Source organism: Phaethon aethereus (assembly GCF_964289735.1).
Source record: "Phaethon aethereus genome assembly, chromosome: 9".
Taxonomy (NCBI): Eukaryota; Metazoa; Chordata; class Aves; order Phaethontiformes; family Phaethontidae; genus Phaethon; species Phaethon aethereus.
The window spans coordinates 1,475,177-1,490,993 of record NC_138585.1 but is presented as its reverse complement, the minus strand read 5'-3'; the positions used below and the strand labels follow the sequence as shown (position 1 = coordinate 1,490,993).

The window sequence follows — 15,817 nt, the reverse complement described above, 5'->3', positions numbered from 1 at the left end:
CTTTCTGCTGCAAACCGGCAGGGGTAACCGCTGCCCCCTCTTCCGCTGAGTTAGCAGAGGAGGAGCCTAGGAAAGCTCGGCTTTCTCACGCCGTGACCCGCAGTGACTCGGCGTCTCCCTGGGTTGCCTGGCGAGCAGGGAAGCGGCTGCAGGGTGTGCAGGAGGCCCGGGCGCGTGCGGGGCGATGGGCTGGCTGCCTGGGTGCCGCCTTACCACCGTACACAGCACGCCCAGCAACACGCCAGCGCCGCTCTGGCTGCTCCGCGCCGCACCCCGCGGCGCTCAGATCCGTGGCCAAAGACGTGGTAAGGAGCCTCTCGGCAAAGAGCTTTTTTTTTTTTTTTTTTTTTTTTTTTTAGAGATTAATTATCTTGAAAGTGGCAGGTGGGTGTAGCAGAGGGGAAATGGTAACCTGGGGCAGCAGCAAATCCCTAGCTGGAGACTAAGAACGATATAGGTCCATTTCACAGATTTAAAACGCGAATACAACTGTTTAATTATCCTTTAGGACACAGCCAGGAAAACAAGCGAACGCCACTTCTGGAAGTGGTCTGGGTTTAGGTCAGAGCAAGGCGGCACAGCAGGCAGCAGTGTTGCGATATCAAAGCGTGTCCAGTGCTTTACCGTGTGTCGTTTGAGAACAGGCTCATTCCGTTTCCCCGAAGCAGGTACACTCAGGAGGGATTTACAGATGGGTTATTGTAAAGAGCTGCAGTGCGACGCTTTTAGAAGTCCCTCTTACCAAAAGCAGATGGCAAAGTAAGTGGTAGATTTCCCCCTCCCCAAATTTTGCAAAGCAGTAGATAGCAGTTCTGGATGGGGAGGGAGAAGGAAGGTTTTTTTGTTTGCTGCCACCTAAGATAAGCTCTGACCTGCTCTGCGATGCCCACAGTACGTGCAGCATGGGTGCCGCGAGCCGGAGGAGGGCTGCGGGGTCAGCCCCACGGCATCCCTTTTGCCTTCCAACCCTTTTCTGCAGACGTTTACCACCCGCTGCACCGGCCTGTGCCCGGGGCTGCGGGGATGCCAGGGGCATCCCCAGGACTCGCCGTCCCGGTGGACGTCCCCCCCTTCCACTTCCAGCCCCGCCGAGTCGGGGTGGACTGGCGCCGCTTCAGCGCCATCGACGTGGAGCGGGTGGCGCGGGAGGTGGACGTGGCCACGCTCCAGGAGCACGTCGCCGGAGTCACCTTCTGCAGCCTGGACGGGGAGCGGTGCCCCCACTGCGGGCAGCCGGCGGACCCCATCCTGCTGAAGGTGCTGCGGATGGCCCAGCTGAGCATCGAGTACCTGCTGCACTGCCAGGAGCGCCTGCGGGCCAGCCTGGCCGTGCACGCACGGCGTCTCCACGCCGCCCACGCCGAGCTGGAGGGGACCCAGCAGCGGGCGGTGGAGCAGGCGGCGCAGCTCCGGGGGGCGAAGGAGGAGAACAGGAGGTGGAAGAAGCTGATCGCCGTGCAGCAGCTCCTCGTGCAAGCTGGCCCCAACACCTCCCACAAGGTGCGTGGTGGAAAGGTGTAAGGGGTGTAAAGTGCGTCCCCGTGCGGGCTGCTCTTTCCTGCCTTTGTAGCCCGCTGTGGCTACCTAAACCTTGGCCCCAGAAAAGCTGCTGGCCAGCCCTGCCGCTTTCCCCGGCACTGGTCCATCACCTTCGTGGAGATTGCAAAGCCCTTGCCCAGCCCGGAGGGAAGCTCCCTTTTTTCGGGAGGTGCCAACAACTGGTAGCCAGAGCTGCAGAGGGTGGGGGAGAGAGGGCTGCAGAGGGCTGTCTGGGGGGATATCACAAGATCCCTGTGTCCTGGGGGGCACCTTGTGCCGGGGGGACTTGAAGCATCCTCCAGACCAGAGAAAGATTCCTGGATGCTCCTGGGTTTGGTGGTGATTTTGCTTTTTCCCCTCCGCCAAGCTTTCCCCACCCTTTCAACGGGAAGCCTGCTGGCTATTCCTCTTTTTCTACTTCTTCCCCAAATCAACCCTCTCGCTTACTCCTGGAGAGTAAAAGCCACCCAAACCAGATGATTTTAGGGTCAGGCAGCCCAGTCGTCCCCACAGCGCTGCTCTCCCTTCCTCCAGGGCCAGAGCAGGACCCCGTTACAGGCAGGACCTCACTGATGCTTTGGCCACCTTATTGCACTGCTCTGTTGGGGAAAGCAGCATTTTTTATTTTTCCCTGGAGCAGTATCCCTGCACCATCTCGGCTTCTGCCTTCTCCTGACCCTAAAGAAACCCTAAAGGTGTTTTGCTTTGGTTTCAGACAGAAGAAACTCCTAATACCCTCCACCAATCTACCTCCAACACAACAGCTACATCTCCTGAGGTCTCCCCTTTTGCTGTAAAGCAGCAAAGCTTTGCCTCGCGGGGGACGTGGGGAGTACCCCTTTCTGCAGATCCCAGTCCCTCCACTGACTTTTCCCCCTTCTCCAGTGCCACCTCTGCGATAAAGCCACCTCTGCGAACGACTCCCTCCTGCAAGCCCACGTGCGGCGCCGGCACGCAGAGACCACCGAGGCGGGTGAGCACGGGGACAATTTCTCCCTTGGCTTTCCTGGACAGGTTTCCCCCAACGGATGTGGGTGCTAGAAACCGGAGAGCGACCACAGGAGGTTAAAGATGACTTCTTGTAGCTTATTTCTTCTTCTGCATTTCTGTGAATGTTGGCTGAATGCTTTCTCGCTCACTGCCTTTCCCTCCAGCACAGTCGAATATGCGACTGCACGAGCATTTACAGCTCATCTCTGCGCCTCGGTTTCCCTAAGGATCTTCTCCACCCGAAGAGGCCATGGGACTGTGGGGATGGAGCCACGCTGGGGAGCTTGGGAGAGTGTTTTGCTAGAGTGGGAAAGGGGTCCGCCTTGCCTATGCCCCTTTTTTGGCGAGGAATTGATGATCCTTTGCAAAACGCATTGAAAGTATTCAAAAAACCTGTAGACGTGGCACTTCGGGACGTGGTTCAGTGGGCGTGGTGGTGTCAGGTTGACGGTTGGACTTGATGATCTTCAAGGTCTTTTCCAACCTCAATGATTCTGTGATTCTGTGAAAGCTGCAGGTGTAACGTGCTGTGTGAGAGCCACGGAGCCTCGTTACAGCTTCACCTGCACCCGGTACTTGAACTTGGCAGATAACAAAAGCCACTTTTTGCTGTCTGCTGGCAGGTTGGAACCCCAGCCCCCGGGGCCGACCCAACAGGTTGAGCTTTGCTCTGGAGGCACCGTCCCTGGTGCAGCCTCAAACATCGAAGCAGGGCACGTCGGCTGCTTGGGAGAGCAAGCCCAGTGCAAAGCCACCTTGCTCCACGAGCCACTCACCCTTCCAAGTTTATTATCTTATAAGTCAATAAGTAAATAAAATAATCAGGGGCCACACGGCCGCATTTGTCATGGTTTTTCCCGCAGCTTAGCTACCTGCTTCTCCACCCTGAAACCCTGCAGCAGTTTTGCTCCGTGCTTTAGTAGGATTCTCTACCCCGCCCAAAGCAAAATGCCGGTAGGAGCTGGGGGATCGCATCCGTGCTCAGGGCCCTTCTCTTCCCCCGGGCTTTGCAGAGAGGCAGAAGACGAAGCAGCTGGAGCAAATGGAGGATGAGGTGGAGGAGCTGAAGGCAAAACTGCGGGAGGTGCGGCAGCAGCTGGAAGCGGAGAGGGAAGCCGAGAAGCTACGCAGGGAGCAGGTACGGGGCGAGGGCACCGCTGCCTGTTCTGTAAGAATGGGGAGAAGCGGGAGAAAAAGCGACGAAACGTGGGACATTTTTAAAGCGCAGGTGAAAAAGGCGGTGAAAAACACTTTACGGTGGAAAATTAGCCCCATAAAGTTCCCGTTGGGAAATGTCACATGGAAATAAAGACTGTTTAAGTGAGCCTGCCCCGGAGGCTGTGCTGCCTTGACCTCCCCATGGTGTGCAGGCAGGCTCTGAGCAGCGATGGGTGTAATGAGAGCGTCGGTGCTCGTACCGCTGGTGCCAGGGCAGAAGCCCCAGCCCTTGGTGCTCCTGCTCTGCAGCCAGGATGCCTCTTGCTCTGATTTTCCACTCCCTTTAGGAAACGGAGAGAGCTCGCCAGCGAGAAGAGGAGGGCAGGAGAGATTTGGAAAGGTGGAAAGAGGAGGAGAGGGCGAAGCTGCGTGAAGAGATAGATGGCCTGAGGCAGCTCTTCTTCACAGCGGTCAAGGACGTGGCCAGCAGGAACAGTGCCATGGAGGGGGTAAGCAAGCCCCCACGTGCTCCTCAAGGCAGAGGAGGGGATGTCCAAGCCTGATGCCTCCCCTGGTCCAGGTGGCCTCACCGGGTCACAGCCCAAAGAGGCCTCGTTTCTTTCTCCCGGCGCACACAGGTGCTTCGGGGGGGGCTCTCCGGGAGGAAAGTGGATCCTCCCGTGGGACGTGCAGCTCCTTCCTCTCCCCACTCCAGAAACTGCAGGAGCTTCAGGCCGGAGAGGTGGGGGTGCCCAGCCTGGGGACCCTGCGGGACGATGACGCCGAAGAGGCGCGGTGGCAGACACCAAGCCGGGCAGAGCGGCGGGGCGAGCGGCAGCGGACGGCAGCGCAGGTGAGCGGTGCGGTACCCGTGTCCTGACCCTAGCTGCGCATCCCAGGAGGCTCATTTGGATGGAGGTGGACGCATGTGCGTGCACCAACGTGTGCATCTGCTTTGTAGACATCTAGTCTCGGCTCAGGTTCAGGTGGCAATGGGCTCCTGCTGGTGTAGAGGACCAACAGCCCGAGACCAGAAATAGGACCTGGAGGGTGCAGAGGGCATGTCACGCTCTCAGGGCAGCCCTGCTTGCTGCAGGGAAACCCGTCTTCACCGGAGCACTGAAGAAGCTCACCGCATGGAAAAGCATTTAAAGTGCCAAATAAACATATACCTATGCATCAGCTGCCTTCTCAACATTTAAAAACAGATGTTTTTAAGAAGGCGGCTTTGCCATGCATGGTACCTCTGAGCGTGGGGTGTGGTGGGAACGGCACCGCTGTTAAGGTGCCAGCTGTCCTTTGGGACCCAAAGGGAAGCTGAATTTCTCTGAGGATGAACACGACCAGGTGCCCATGCCCCGAGCCGAGGAGGGAAGCGCCTGTGTGTTTAATTTGGCAGAGGCAGGCACCGGGGGAGCACTGGGCACAGGAGGTCCGGGTGGGTCCCAGATGTCCTTGGCAGCTCCCAGGCACCTCGCTCAGAAAAGGCCTGGATGTTTCCCTCATGGCTTTTCTCCATCTTAGCTTCAAACCCCTGAGACGTTAGGTCTCTTCTGAAAAACCAGGGGTACCCTCTCTCTAGGTCAACCCTGCAAGTGGTAGCTGGAAAGAGCAGGACCACGCACTTAAAATGAGCCTTGGCCGGACTTCAAAGCCCAGGGAAACAGAGTACAGTTATTGTGTTATCAAAGGGAAGGAATAAATGAAATGCAGCGGCCAAAGCTGTGTCCTATCATGGCCAATGAGAAGACACAATCTTGCCGCCAGCAGACTTTGAAGCTGGCCATATATCTTCTGCCAGGCCAGATCTGCCCTTTGGAGGACAACTCAATACGGAATAAAAATCCAGAGAGCTTTCCTTGCTGGTGAAGGGAAGAGGTGGCTCCAAACCCATTTTTACCGTGTTCAAGTCTTCTGGTTCCTTTTTTGCCCCTCTCAGTTGAAGCAAGAGAAAAAGACACTCCGTGCCGCCCCATCCCGGGTCCAGCCGGCAGCTATGGACCGTGTCCATCAGCAGATGGATGCCCTCAGGGTCCAGCTCAGGGAGCAACCCAAGGTCACAAAGTCCCAGCAGAAGGTGGTAAGTGAAATAAAAAAAGGAAGCCTTGGTTCATCAAGAAGGTTTAAGCAGGTGTTTAAGCAGCTTTAAAATATTTGCTGAGTTAAGACTAAGCCTAATTTCAAGCCCATTCTGTAATTCTTTGCTACATTCGGTTCTTTTTTTTGCACTCATTAAACACAAAGCATTACATAAATACTGTCAGTACGAACCATGCCCACTGGGGTGTAGATCACCAGAGCAACACTTTGCATTACAATTTGGAGCATCTTTTACTCGTTATGAGATCCATTAATAGCAGGTGGGTATAACAGGCTGGCACCTGATGTGCTAGCGATCATACTATGGAAAAGGAAAGCCCCTAAGCTGACCCCTTGCAGGTATGGTCTGCTTAAGGGAAATAGCTCTTGGGGACTGTGTGTGCCCACTTTAGGCTCTCGCAATTTTCTGCTCCTTTTTTGAATGCATTCAATAATAATACTCAGCAGGGAGAGGAGAAGTTACCCAAGATTGTAGACAAAGAAATGATCTTTGAATGATGCCCAGTCTATTTCTTTACAGATCAAACTGCTGCCTGCAAGCAACCCTGAAGGTAATGATTGCATTTTTAAGGTGAATCACTTTGGCTCTAGCTAATTTTTTTCAGAGCTAACAGCCCTTCAGACCAGAATGTCTTCTCTGCCTCCCTCTACAAAAGCGTGCCATGGAGTCCTCTCCAGGGAGCTGGCTGTATGTCCTCTCGCACGAAGCTGTGGAGTGGACACCTTCCAGACCCTTGACCATCTGCCGCAACAGGGCAGACCACAGCTCTGGTCGCTGGCACAAAACTAATTTGTCTCTTGAGTGGGTTTTCTATTATAGCCATACCCTAAAGGAATGAGATTTCAATCGAGTGCTCAGAGCAAACGGATGGCATTGCCTCCTCCAAAATTATGCTGGTGGTTATCTGCATAAAAATAAGGAGCTGAGGCATGCTGTGGCTTCTTCTTTACAGCCTGGGTTTTCCGTAATCAAGTGCCAGGGAAAGAAAACGGGGACTTCTCAGCTTCCCCATGCCTGTGGCGCAGCCACAGACCTGGCCTGGTGCTGATGGTCAGAATACAAAAAAGGCCATTAAACAGGGATGGCTATTGGCAAATGCCCACGGGGTGCACTGTTGACCCCAGCCCTGAGGGGCAGCAGAGGGCTGTGTGCCCACTGACATCGTCCAGCCGGTGGCCTTGGCAGGCGAGCACCCCGGGGTTCCCCTCGGGGATGCTCTCCAAGGGATGGTGCCAGACCTGGGCCAACCTTGGATCCCCAAAGGGACAGATGTGTCTGCGCTATCCATATTGGAAAACCAGGAGGTGATCAGCGCTTGCTTCTGCTCTGGGGCCTCAGCTCCTTTTTGGCCCTCACAGGCTCCTTTCTTCCCTGCAGCGACCCAGGGGGTGACCCAAGTGGTGGCTGTTGAAGAGTCGTCAGGTGGGTATCAGAGTTGACAGGGCCATCCTTGTCCCAAGAGCACCAGGATGAGGCCGGCATTTGGCCCGGGGTGTTGTGCAGTGGGGACGAGGTGTCCTGGGCAAAGCTGGAGCTGATGAGGTGGTGGGCTGGGGGCAGAGGGGGTGAGTTCATTGGTTCCCTCTTGGCTGGGCAAAGTATGACAGTACCATGACCAGCCCTGCTGCCAACACTTCACCCGGGAAAGCTGTCCCAGGCATCTGCTGGGCTGTGGATGGGTCTCTGTGAAAGGTTTGGGCAGGAATTAATCAAATTAGAGGAGGAAGTTGACTCTTTGTAGAGGGACATGGTCTGCTGAGAGCAACCACTTGCTTGCTCTGGGACTGGTGGGACCCACGTCTCCAGAGAGGAGGAGGGACCCACCAGCCCCTTCCCCAGGGCACAGACCGTGTGCCGCTGTGGTGGTACCAACGCCCACCTTTACTCCAGGCAGGCGGGAGGACAGCCTGGGTGGGAAGAGGAGGCTGCTGGAAGCCCTGCGGAGAAACCCAAACTTCCTGAAGCAGTTTCGACCCATCCTGGAGGAAGTGCTGGAGGAAAAGCTGGAGAGCATGGGGGTCAAGAGGGTAAGTCTGTCCTTTCAGTGCCAGTATTTACAGTGCCAGCCCTGAGCCAGTGCCGGGACACAAAGGTATTTGTGGGAGAGGGAGAACAACTGGAACACCAAGAAGCAGTTAAAGAAATCCTCGTCTGGAGCAATCGTACCCTGAGAAGCAAATGGGGAGGCGGAATCTCACGGCAGCACAGGGACTAAACCGCCGTGCTCCCGTCTCCGAGGTCGGTTATTAGTATCTCTCCGGGAAATCTTTCTCACAGGCAGCCTTTCATGTGCTAAATTACCCAGGGCTCCCTCTTTTGGGGAAGGAGGGCGTCTGCGGGCACAGCAACCCCTGTCACGGGGATTTCAAGGGGACTTTCACTGTCCAATTCCTTTTCATGCCAAGCATGTTAAACAGCACGTTCCACGTTCCCCGGCTGCCGGCAATGCAACACCACCACCTAGCACCCTGCGGAGCTGGTGCAAGGGCAGCGGGCAGGCAGGCAGCGGGCAGGCAGGCAGCGGGCAGGCAGGCAGCGGGCAGGGCTGCTGGGGACCCACGCTGCTCCCTCGACCTGCGTTCCTGAGCAAGGCAGCATTTCTGTTGCGGGTCCCGAAGGCACAAAGAGAAAGCCGTGACTGAGTGGCCCTTTGCTTCTCACCGCTTTGCGTCCCTACAAGCCCAGGATATTCATGGTCGCAAAACCTGCTCAAGTTGTAAATCTCTCCCAAGAGAAAATGCTGCATTTACTCACCCTGTAGCCTAGAATTTGCCCAAAATAGCTGAGATTTACCCTTCGATGGTCATTTACCAAAGCAGCAGCATGCAAACGATGAGTGAAGCCTCATTGTGGGCTGTTTGCATGGGATGGATTGTGCTGGGGAAACGATGGGTGGCAGGGCTGGTGAGAGCTTCCTTGGGGCTTGGACAGAGCTCGGAGTTTGCAGGATGCTCTTGAGATACAGGCAGTGCTGCCGAGGACTGGTTTCACCAGGCGGTGCTGTGGGAGGACAACGTCAGGCCGCTCAGCCGTCCTCTGCTTTAGGTTGTGAAGGGGATCTCCACGCGGAGCTACAAAAGCCTCCAGGCTCTGGTCAGGCTGCAGCAGCAACAGAAGGCTGAGAAATTTCCTGGTCTCCTCCACCTGAGGGATGAGTTGGTCCGAACGGTGATGGGGAAAGTCAGGCGATGCAAGAAGCCCAGCACTACTTTGCCTCGACAGCTCTCCATCATCCCAGGTGATCTCCTGTCCTCTCTATAGACCAACCGTGGGGACCTGTGGCCGCCCACCGATGGCCATGGGATGCCGTTCCCTTACCCAGTGAGACAACAAGAGAGAGAAAGGGCAGGAAAAGGCATTTAGGGTGATGCAAGTCTCTGCAATTGCTCTCTGCATATTGACCTCATGTGGGTTGGCCTGACATATTCAGGAAAAAACACCAGCTGTCCCCAAAAGCCCCAGCAGAGTGAAATACACGTTTGGCAGTGCTTGCAAATCCCTTTTTCTCCCTTTTTCTCCACAGCCCCATGTCGGGTGGGCTGCGTGGCCCCCCCAAGGGCAGCCCACAAGACTACCAGCGGGTGGGTGGTGATTCTCCATATTGCCTTCCAGCTCAAAGCCCGAAGAGCCCCAGGTCCCTTCGTGGGTCACAGCCCATGGCGATACGAGCTGCAGTAGAGCCTGAAGCCTTGGTAATCCCCCAGCCTGCTCCTCGGAGCAGAGCCTGCTCCACCCACAGCCCCCCGAGGACTCCCTGGGGCACCCTGAGGACCTCCAAAGCCAGCAGATCCCGCCGAGGACTTGTCCCACAGCGGAGGTGAGTCCCATCACCTCCTTTCAGTCTCCGTGGGGGGCAGTGCCCGGGACCCTCATCCACAACCTGGCCCCAAGTATGCTGAGTGCTGCCCAAACACTAGCACCCCTGGAAACTGCCGAGTGGTGGGTGATGTGGCACCCCAGGGGGGTTTGTTGGGAAAAGGAGTTTCCTGGGGTCTCCCTACCCATACGAGCTGACTCAAACAACTCCGCAAAGTCGGATCTGAGCGCCTGTACCCACCACGTGGTGCTGGAGACAAACACGGCGCATTTCCCGCTGGTGTTTGGCTCCTTCTTCCCCTCCCAGGACCTCTGCAAGGGGATGAAGGAGTTCTCTTGGGGTTTTGGAGCAAAAGTAGTAAAGATGTAAAATAAAAGCTTGGAAAAACTGTGCAGACCATGCAGAGGAGAAACAACATGGAGAGGGTGCAAGATAGCAGCAGAGAGGAAGAGGAGCTCTCTGTGACCAAAGGCAAGAAAGGAAGAGGAGTTACTTTTTTGCTCCAAGAGAAAAAAAAAGCCAAATCTACGTTTTAAACTCAAGCAAAGCAATATCCAAATGCATGGCAAGGTGTGGGTGAGGGTATTTGTTGGAGACGCCAGCAGGAAAGTGTTTGCAGCCACTGGGTGTGATGGACCCATCCACATCCACGGCGAATGCAGAGCTTCTCCGTGGGCTGCCCTGTTTGGGGTCGGACCACGGCCCATCTGCTGCAGGAGTGGGGAAGGGGGCCGCCAGACCAACCCCGAGCCCACCCCGTCTCTCCGTGCACCAGTTCAGAAGCGATGCTGGGAGGGAAGGAACCTGCCCCATCCCCTGTGAGGCTGCGCGCTCGGCAAGAGCCAGCACGCTCCGCAGCGGTGCCGGCGAATGAGACCGACTCCGGCGGGTGGGACCTGGACTTTCGGGAGGAAACGGCTGGTTCAGGTACCGCCTGTTCTTGTCGCAACCGCGGTGGGTCAGCGAGGTGGTGGGGGCAGTCCCGGCTGGCACCATCAGTGCCGCCCTGTCACCTCCTTCCTGGGGCTGAAGTGGGACACGTCTTGCCCCACCATGGCCCGTGCCTGCCCAGGCAACGGGGCACTGGTGGCTTTAACCATCTGCAACGCCTATGCTGGACCCTGCCCCATATTTTCCGACGGCTCAATAAATCCTGTGGCTGCTTCTTTGCACAGAGGGGAACCAGACTGTCTAGAGGGTGCAGGGGACCCCTCGGGAGACCCCTCGGGACCCAGAGAGCTGCCAGACACAAGGAGGAAAGCTCGTTTTAACTGTTGGCTATATGCTGTAAAACCCCATGTGAACCACGTGTCAGGGCATGATGTGGGGACTGCTCCTGGGACCCTTGGGGGGGAGCGGCTCCTCGCTGCACAGGGACGGCCACATCCACTGTGGTGAAGGTCTTGGAGCGACGGCCGGACGCGATGGTGCGGAGACCACCCGGTGGGGTGAAACCCTCCCCAACCCTGAGCTTGGCACGGCCCAAAACCAGCCAGCCCAGCAAGGAGCGCCAGGTATCTTCTGCAAACGGCCACTGGGGCATTCCCTGCCAAAATTTCCAGCAGGGAAAAAAAAAAGGCACGGCAAACCTTCTTCTCAGCTCCTCCCCACCAGCAGTGCCACAGGGCATAGTCTGTGTGCAGGGCGTTCAAACGTACACAGCAGAGACTTGGCCCTTGGCCCCTTCATCCAGTTGCCAGATGTCTGTCCTTCCCCTCATGTGTGTCCGTTCACCCTCCCTGGAGTGGCGGGGGGGGGTGTGGTGTGTGTAGAAAAATCAGTATTCATGCAACTGGGAGCAAAACAGCAAGCGCCGGAGAATGAAATTGAGAAAAGGTCTCTGGAACAAATCCAGAGATAATTGGAGTGATGCAATGGCAAAATTATTAAATTACTAAAACAGGACTTAAACATAACCTCAATTTATGGGGGAGAGCTGATGTAATTAAAGCGGTGGCAGTGTCAGAATCAAATTGCTTTTTTAGAAAAAAAAATTATAAAGGATTTTACCCAAGAAAGGCCCAACACAAATACTGGGAATTTTTTTTTTTTTTTTTTTCCTTATTGCAACGAGGATGAAATTCTAGGCCTTCATCTGGCAAAGTAAAAGAGGGGGGGAAAAAAAAAAGTAAGTGAAGCATGAGGTTTATGGGACAACTTGCAAGCCATGGAAATAGAGAAAGGGCCTCCAGTGTGGTGTCCTGATGTCCCGTAATTTTTGCATCAGCCTGATGGAGAAGGAATCCCTGTTGATTTGTGGCAGGGGGGCACAGGGTGCAAATGCGGGTTGTGGGGCTGGCCCTGCTGCTCCCCTTCACCCTCTCTGTGCTCCTCGCCAGTCTGCAGGTGACAGCAGCGACCTGGAGACCCCCTCCCTGCAGGACCTTGGCAGAGCCACCGGTGGCTGCGGATGCTCGGGGGGGACCACCGCGGTCCCCAGGCCCCCGGAGGGGACGCAGGGTGGTGACAGGGAGGTGACAGTCCTCTGCCAGCAGCCACTGGATGGTGCCACAAGACCAGGAACGGGCAGCAGCCGCGCTGCAAGCCTCCCCAAGGGCTGCTCCTGGCCTCCAGCCACCCCTCTTTTTGGGAAGACCCCACTATCGGGGCTCTCCCAGGCAGTGGAGGGGGACTGGGTCCTCCCTGGCCAGCCGCTGCGCGGTCTGGAAGGGAGAGAGCCCTGCTTTCCCTTCACGCAGGCTTTCAGGGCGCCGGCAGCTCTCCCCGGACTTCCCACCCCGTGGGCTGGGGCCAGCTCCCCGCGTCGGACACAGCCTGGCACTTGTGCACGGCTTTTTTATCTTTTAAGCAGCCGAAAAAACCGAGTCAGGGAGGGGAGAAAGCAGCTTTCCTTCTCGTTGCATCCCTCTTCGCCCGTGCTCCCGAGGGTGATGGAAAAGGTCTCCTTTTCCAGCTCTAGGACAAATCTGGACTAAATGCGCCCAGGGGAACAAGCCCCAGCTCCTTCCTCCTTTCTTTATGGAATCAGTGGAAACTCCAACCCAAAGGATGAATTTTTTGCACTGTGAACATGAGCTGTTCAAGCCTGACTCCGCTGATAATGCTCAGCTGTGTAAACTAAGTTCATTTTCCTAGTTCTCGTGCAGCTGTAGCAGTGCATTTATGATCTTGATCCCTTAAAAGTACGAAATTTTGGAAAATGCGACAGGAAAAACTGGCCTTTCTCGGCTTCTCTTTTCTAACCCACTCCAGATTTCTACCATTCCCTATTTCTAACATTTGCATGTGGATTTTCATGCTAGGGAGCAGAAAGCCCAACCAGGGCTGAGCAGGACAGGGTGAATTAATTTAATTTCACTGAGCAGCCAAATCGCCTTCCAGATAACTCTTCACAAACAGGCAGATAAAACACCCCATATTTTGTAAATCCCCATGTCTCCCCGCTACGTGCACATTCACCTGGGCACTTATACCCACCTGTATACAGCATGGCTCTGTAGCTGCATCCCTTGAAAAGGATTTTTTCCATTTTTAAATCATTCCAGGTTAAGAAGTATAGCTGGCTTGTGTTATTCATTGCTTACAGTGCTGTTGCCAGATGTGTTCCTTCATGCTTAATTTAGCAGCTGTTGTTCTTTTTGGTGCGCGTCGATCATAACAAACCCCGCTTTTAATAAATTAAGGGAGGGATGTTTTCACCCCTTTTTTATCGGTAACTGGGAAAAAGAAATTAGCTTTTTACGTGTGAAAAATTACAGGCGGAGGTAGCGGCTAATATTCGCTCCTGTGAGAGGGGTGACAGGAAATCTGTCCTGGTTCATGCAGCAGCCCTGGGCTGGACGCCGGTGCTGGCATGGTCCAAAGCCAATGGGGAAACAAATTTCTGCCCAAAAGAGCAAACAGGCAGGAAAAAGGCGGAAACCAGAAGCTGTTCCCCCTTGACTACGTGGCACGCTCAGTGCCAAGGCAGGTGCCCTGCCCGGTGCCAAAAAATCTAAATCACGCCCATTCTGCCGGCCGCTGACCAAACCCTGGAGCCCCAGGTCCGGCTGCTCTTGCTGTTCCTGCCAGCGAGTGCCAGAACCACCCTTGCAGTCGTTTTACCAGCAGTTCTCATGCCATTACAGTGAGCTTCAGGCACTCAACACTCAGCCCAGGTGCCAGAAAGGTAGGGAGAGAACTTCCCCTAAATTTGGGAAACTCCAAAAATACCTGGCAGCCTTGGGCTAAGAGAAAGGTGACAGTTGTACCCTAACAAATAAATAAATACAGATGCCAACAAAGCATTTTTATTTCAGACTGGGTGCTTTGAGCCAACAAGGTCCATGAGAAGTTGGAATTCTTGGTTCCATGGAAGAGCCACAAAGACTCCCTTTGAGTTACCAGATGACGGATTCTGTCTCCAGGGAAGAGAAGAGGAGGGGGAGAAGTGACTCCAACAGTACCAGCTCCATCAACATGTCCAGAAAAGAAAATTTTAACTCAACTTCCTTCCCCCCCCCCCGTTATTTTTAGGACCCCTTCCCCAGATAAAGCAACCGTCCTTTTCTTGATGACACCAAATTGGGACATGTCGGGACAATGTCAGAAATTGGGACAAATTGGGTCAGGTACCCGGCTACCTGGGGGAATGCAAAACAAAGCAAAACGCAACAAAGGCGGCAGAAAGCACGCAGTGGGAAAGAGAGTCAGAAGGGTAAGCGGGGACCCGCGCTCGCCGGGTGTTTCCTTCGCACGAAGATTTCTTTGTGACTGCATTAAGGAAACAACTTCAGCTTCTCCCACGGCAGAAGAGCCGCCTCCAAAATTCATTTCCCTCACCCGGTAAAGCTGCGACGCCGCGACGCCACGGGACAACATGACTTTCTTAGCCGCGAAAGCCACGGGGAGGCTGCCGCAGGCAAGGATGGCCCGTGCAAACCCCAGGCATCCCACCCTCGTGCTGCCGGCACCTCTGAGAGCCTGAGACCGCATCCCCTCCCTCGCCGACCTTTGCACCGTCTCCTCGGGTCACATCCTGCCCACCGGCACGCTGCGGTTGTGCACCACCAGCCCGCTGTGGGTGGGGGAGAGGGCGGTGGAGCAGGTTCGGTCTGTGGGCTGGAGCACCCGTGCCTCATCATGCCGCTTTAACACCCAGAGGCTTTTCCCAAAAAGCTGGAGATCCCTGCAGCTCCATTAGACGATGGAGGATGCAACGCTAGCATCGTGGTGTGATTTGGAGGAGCGGGTCTTGTCCAGTACCCATGCTTTTCCTGGCTGTGACTCTCGCCATGGTTTTACTCCTCCTCCAGTGCAAGCAGCCCCATCCTCACCCCTCTGCCCTGACCCACATCCCCCACCCGGGCATGTAGCCCCATCCCTCCCATACCCAAACCGCTTCTCTTAAATTCCCGCAGGTTCCTCCTCCCCCCCTGCTCTAATTTTTCCACCTTGTCTTCGGTTTAGCACAGCATGGAGAGTTTTCCATGGTCTTCACCAATTGCTGAAACCTCGTTTCTCCTACCAGAAGTGTCTCTTTCGTCTTTGTCCTCTCTGGAGTCTCTGGGAACAGTAAAACAAGTTCAGAGCCAGCGACATAAAAAACTAGCAGATTTAATGAAGGAGACACCGTGCACACCAGGGTTTCCCTCTGAAAAAGGGACCTTTGCACCACCATGGCAAGTTGAAAGGGCAACGAGAAACCTGAGGTTGGTTTTACAAACGCTATCGCAGCTGCTGCCTGCACAAACCAGCTCCCAGCTTGCAGGTACTGGGACAGAGCCGTACCATTTCGGAGATCCATGGCTCATAGGCATGATCCCCGTCCCACGGGCGCAAAGCAGCACAGCTACGCTGAAATCGTTGGCCAGGCCCTTGCCAGGAGTTCAATGCCGTTGGACTCTCGTGCTCTTTAAAATAACACGTTTTGCGTCTTGTTTTTCTCAATGACGTTGCTCTTCGCGGGACTCCATTTGTTGGTAATGCTTTTATAAAGCACGAATATGGGTGACGATTCGTAGATAATCAAACCAGGGCACTAGCAATCTCTGAATGCAACGTGCCTCTGCCAAAAAATACCAAGCTGGAAAAAAAAAAAATTAAAGGAACAGAAAAATCCTATTGAATTTATTCAGCTGGAATATCTCACCCAGAGCGCTATTCTCCCATAATATTTGGGGCAAGCACAGTGTCATAAATCTTAGTGCTATTAATCCGTAGACTCATTCATCTCTGTTCGGCTATATAAAAGCAATAACCTTGTCACACTA

At 54.9% G+C, this 15,817-nt stretch overlaps 1 protein-coding gene across 1 annotated transcript; it reads left to right on the top strand.

Annotated features, from left to right (window-relative positions):
- Positions 1-882: 882 nt before the first annotated feature.
- Positions 883-14,783, top strand: DZIP1L (DAZ interacting zinc finger protein 1 like; the record flags this gene model as incomplete). Its single annotated transcript, XM_082003433.1, has 13 exons — positions 883-1,500; positions 2,425-2,512; positions 3,543-3,667; positions 4,035-4,196; positions 4,403-4,540; positions 5,627-5,767; positions 6,308-6,338; positions 7,166-7,210; positions 7,679-7,815; positions 8,834-9,026; positions 9,401-9,605; positions 10,980-11,119; positions 14,707-14,783. The coding sequence occupies 13 exons, from the start codon at positions 883-885 to the stop codon at positions 14,781-14,783; spliced, it is 2,100 nt and encodes a 699-aa protein (XP_081859559.1).
- Positions 14,784-15,817: the final 1,034 nt, after the last annotated feature.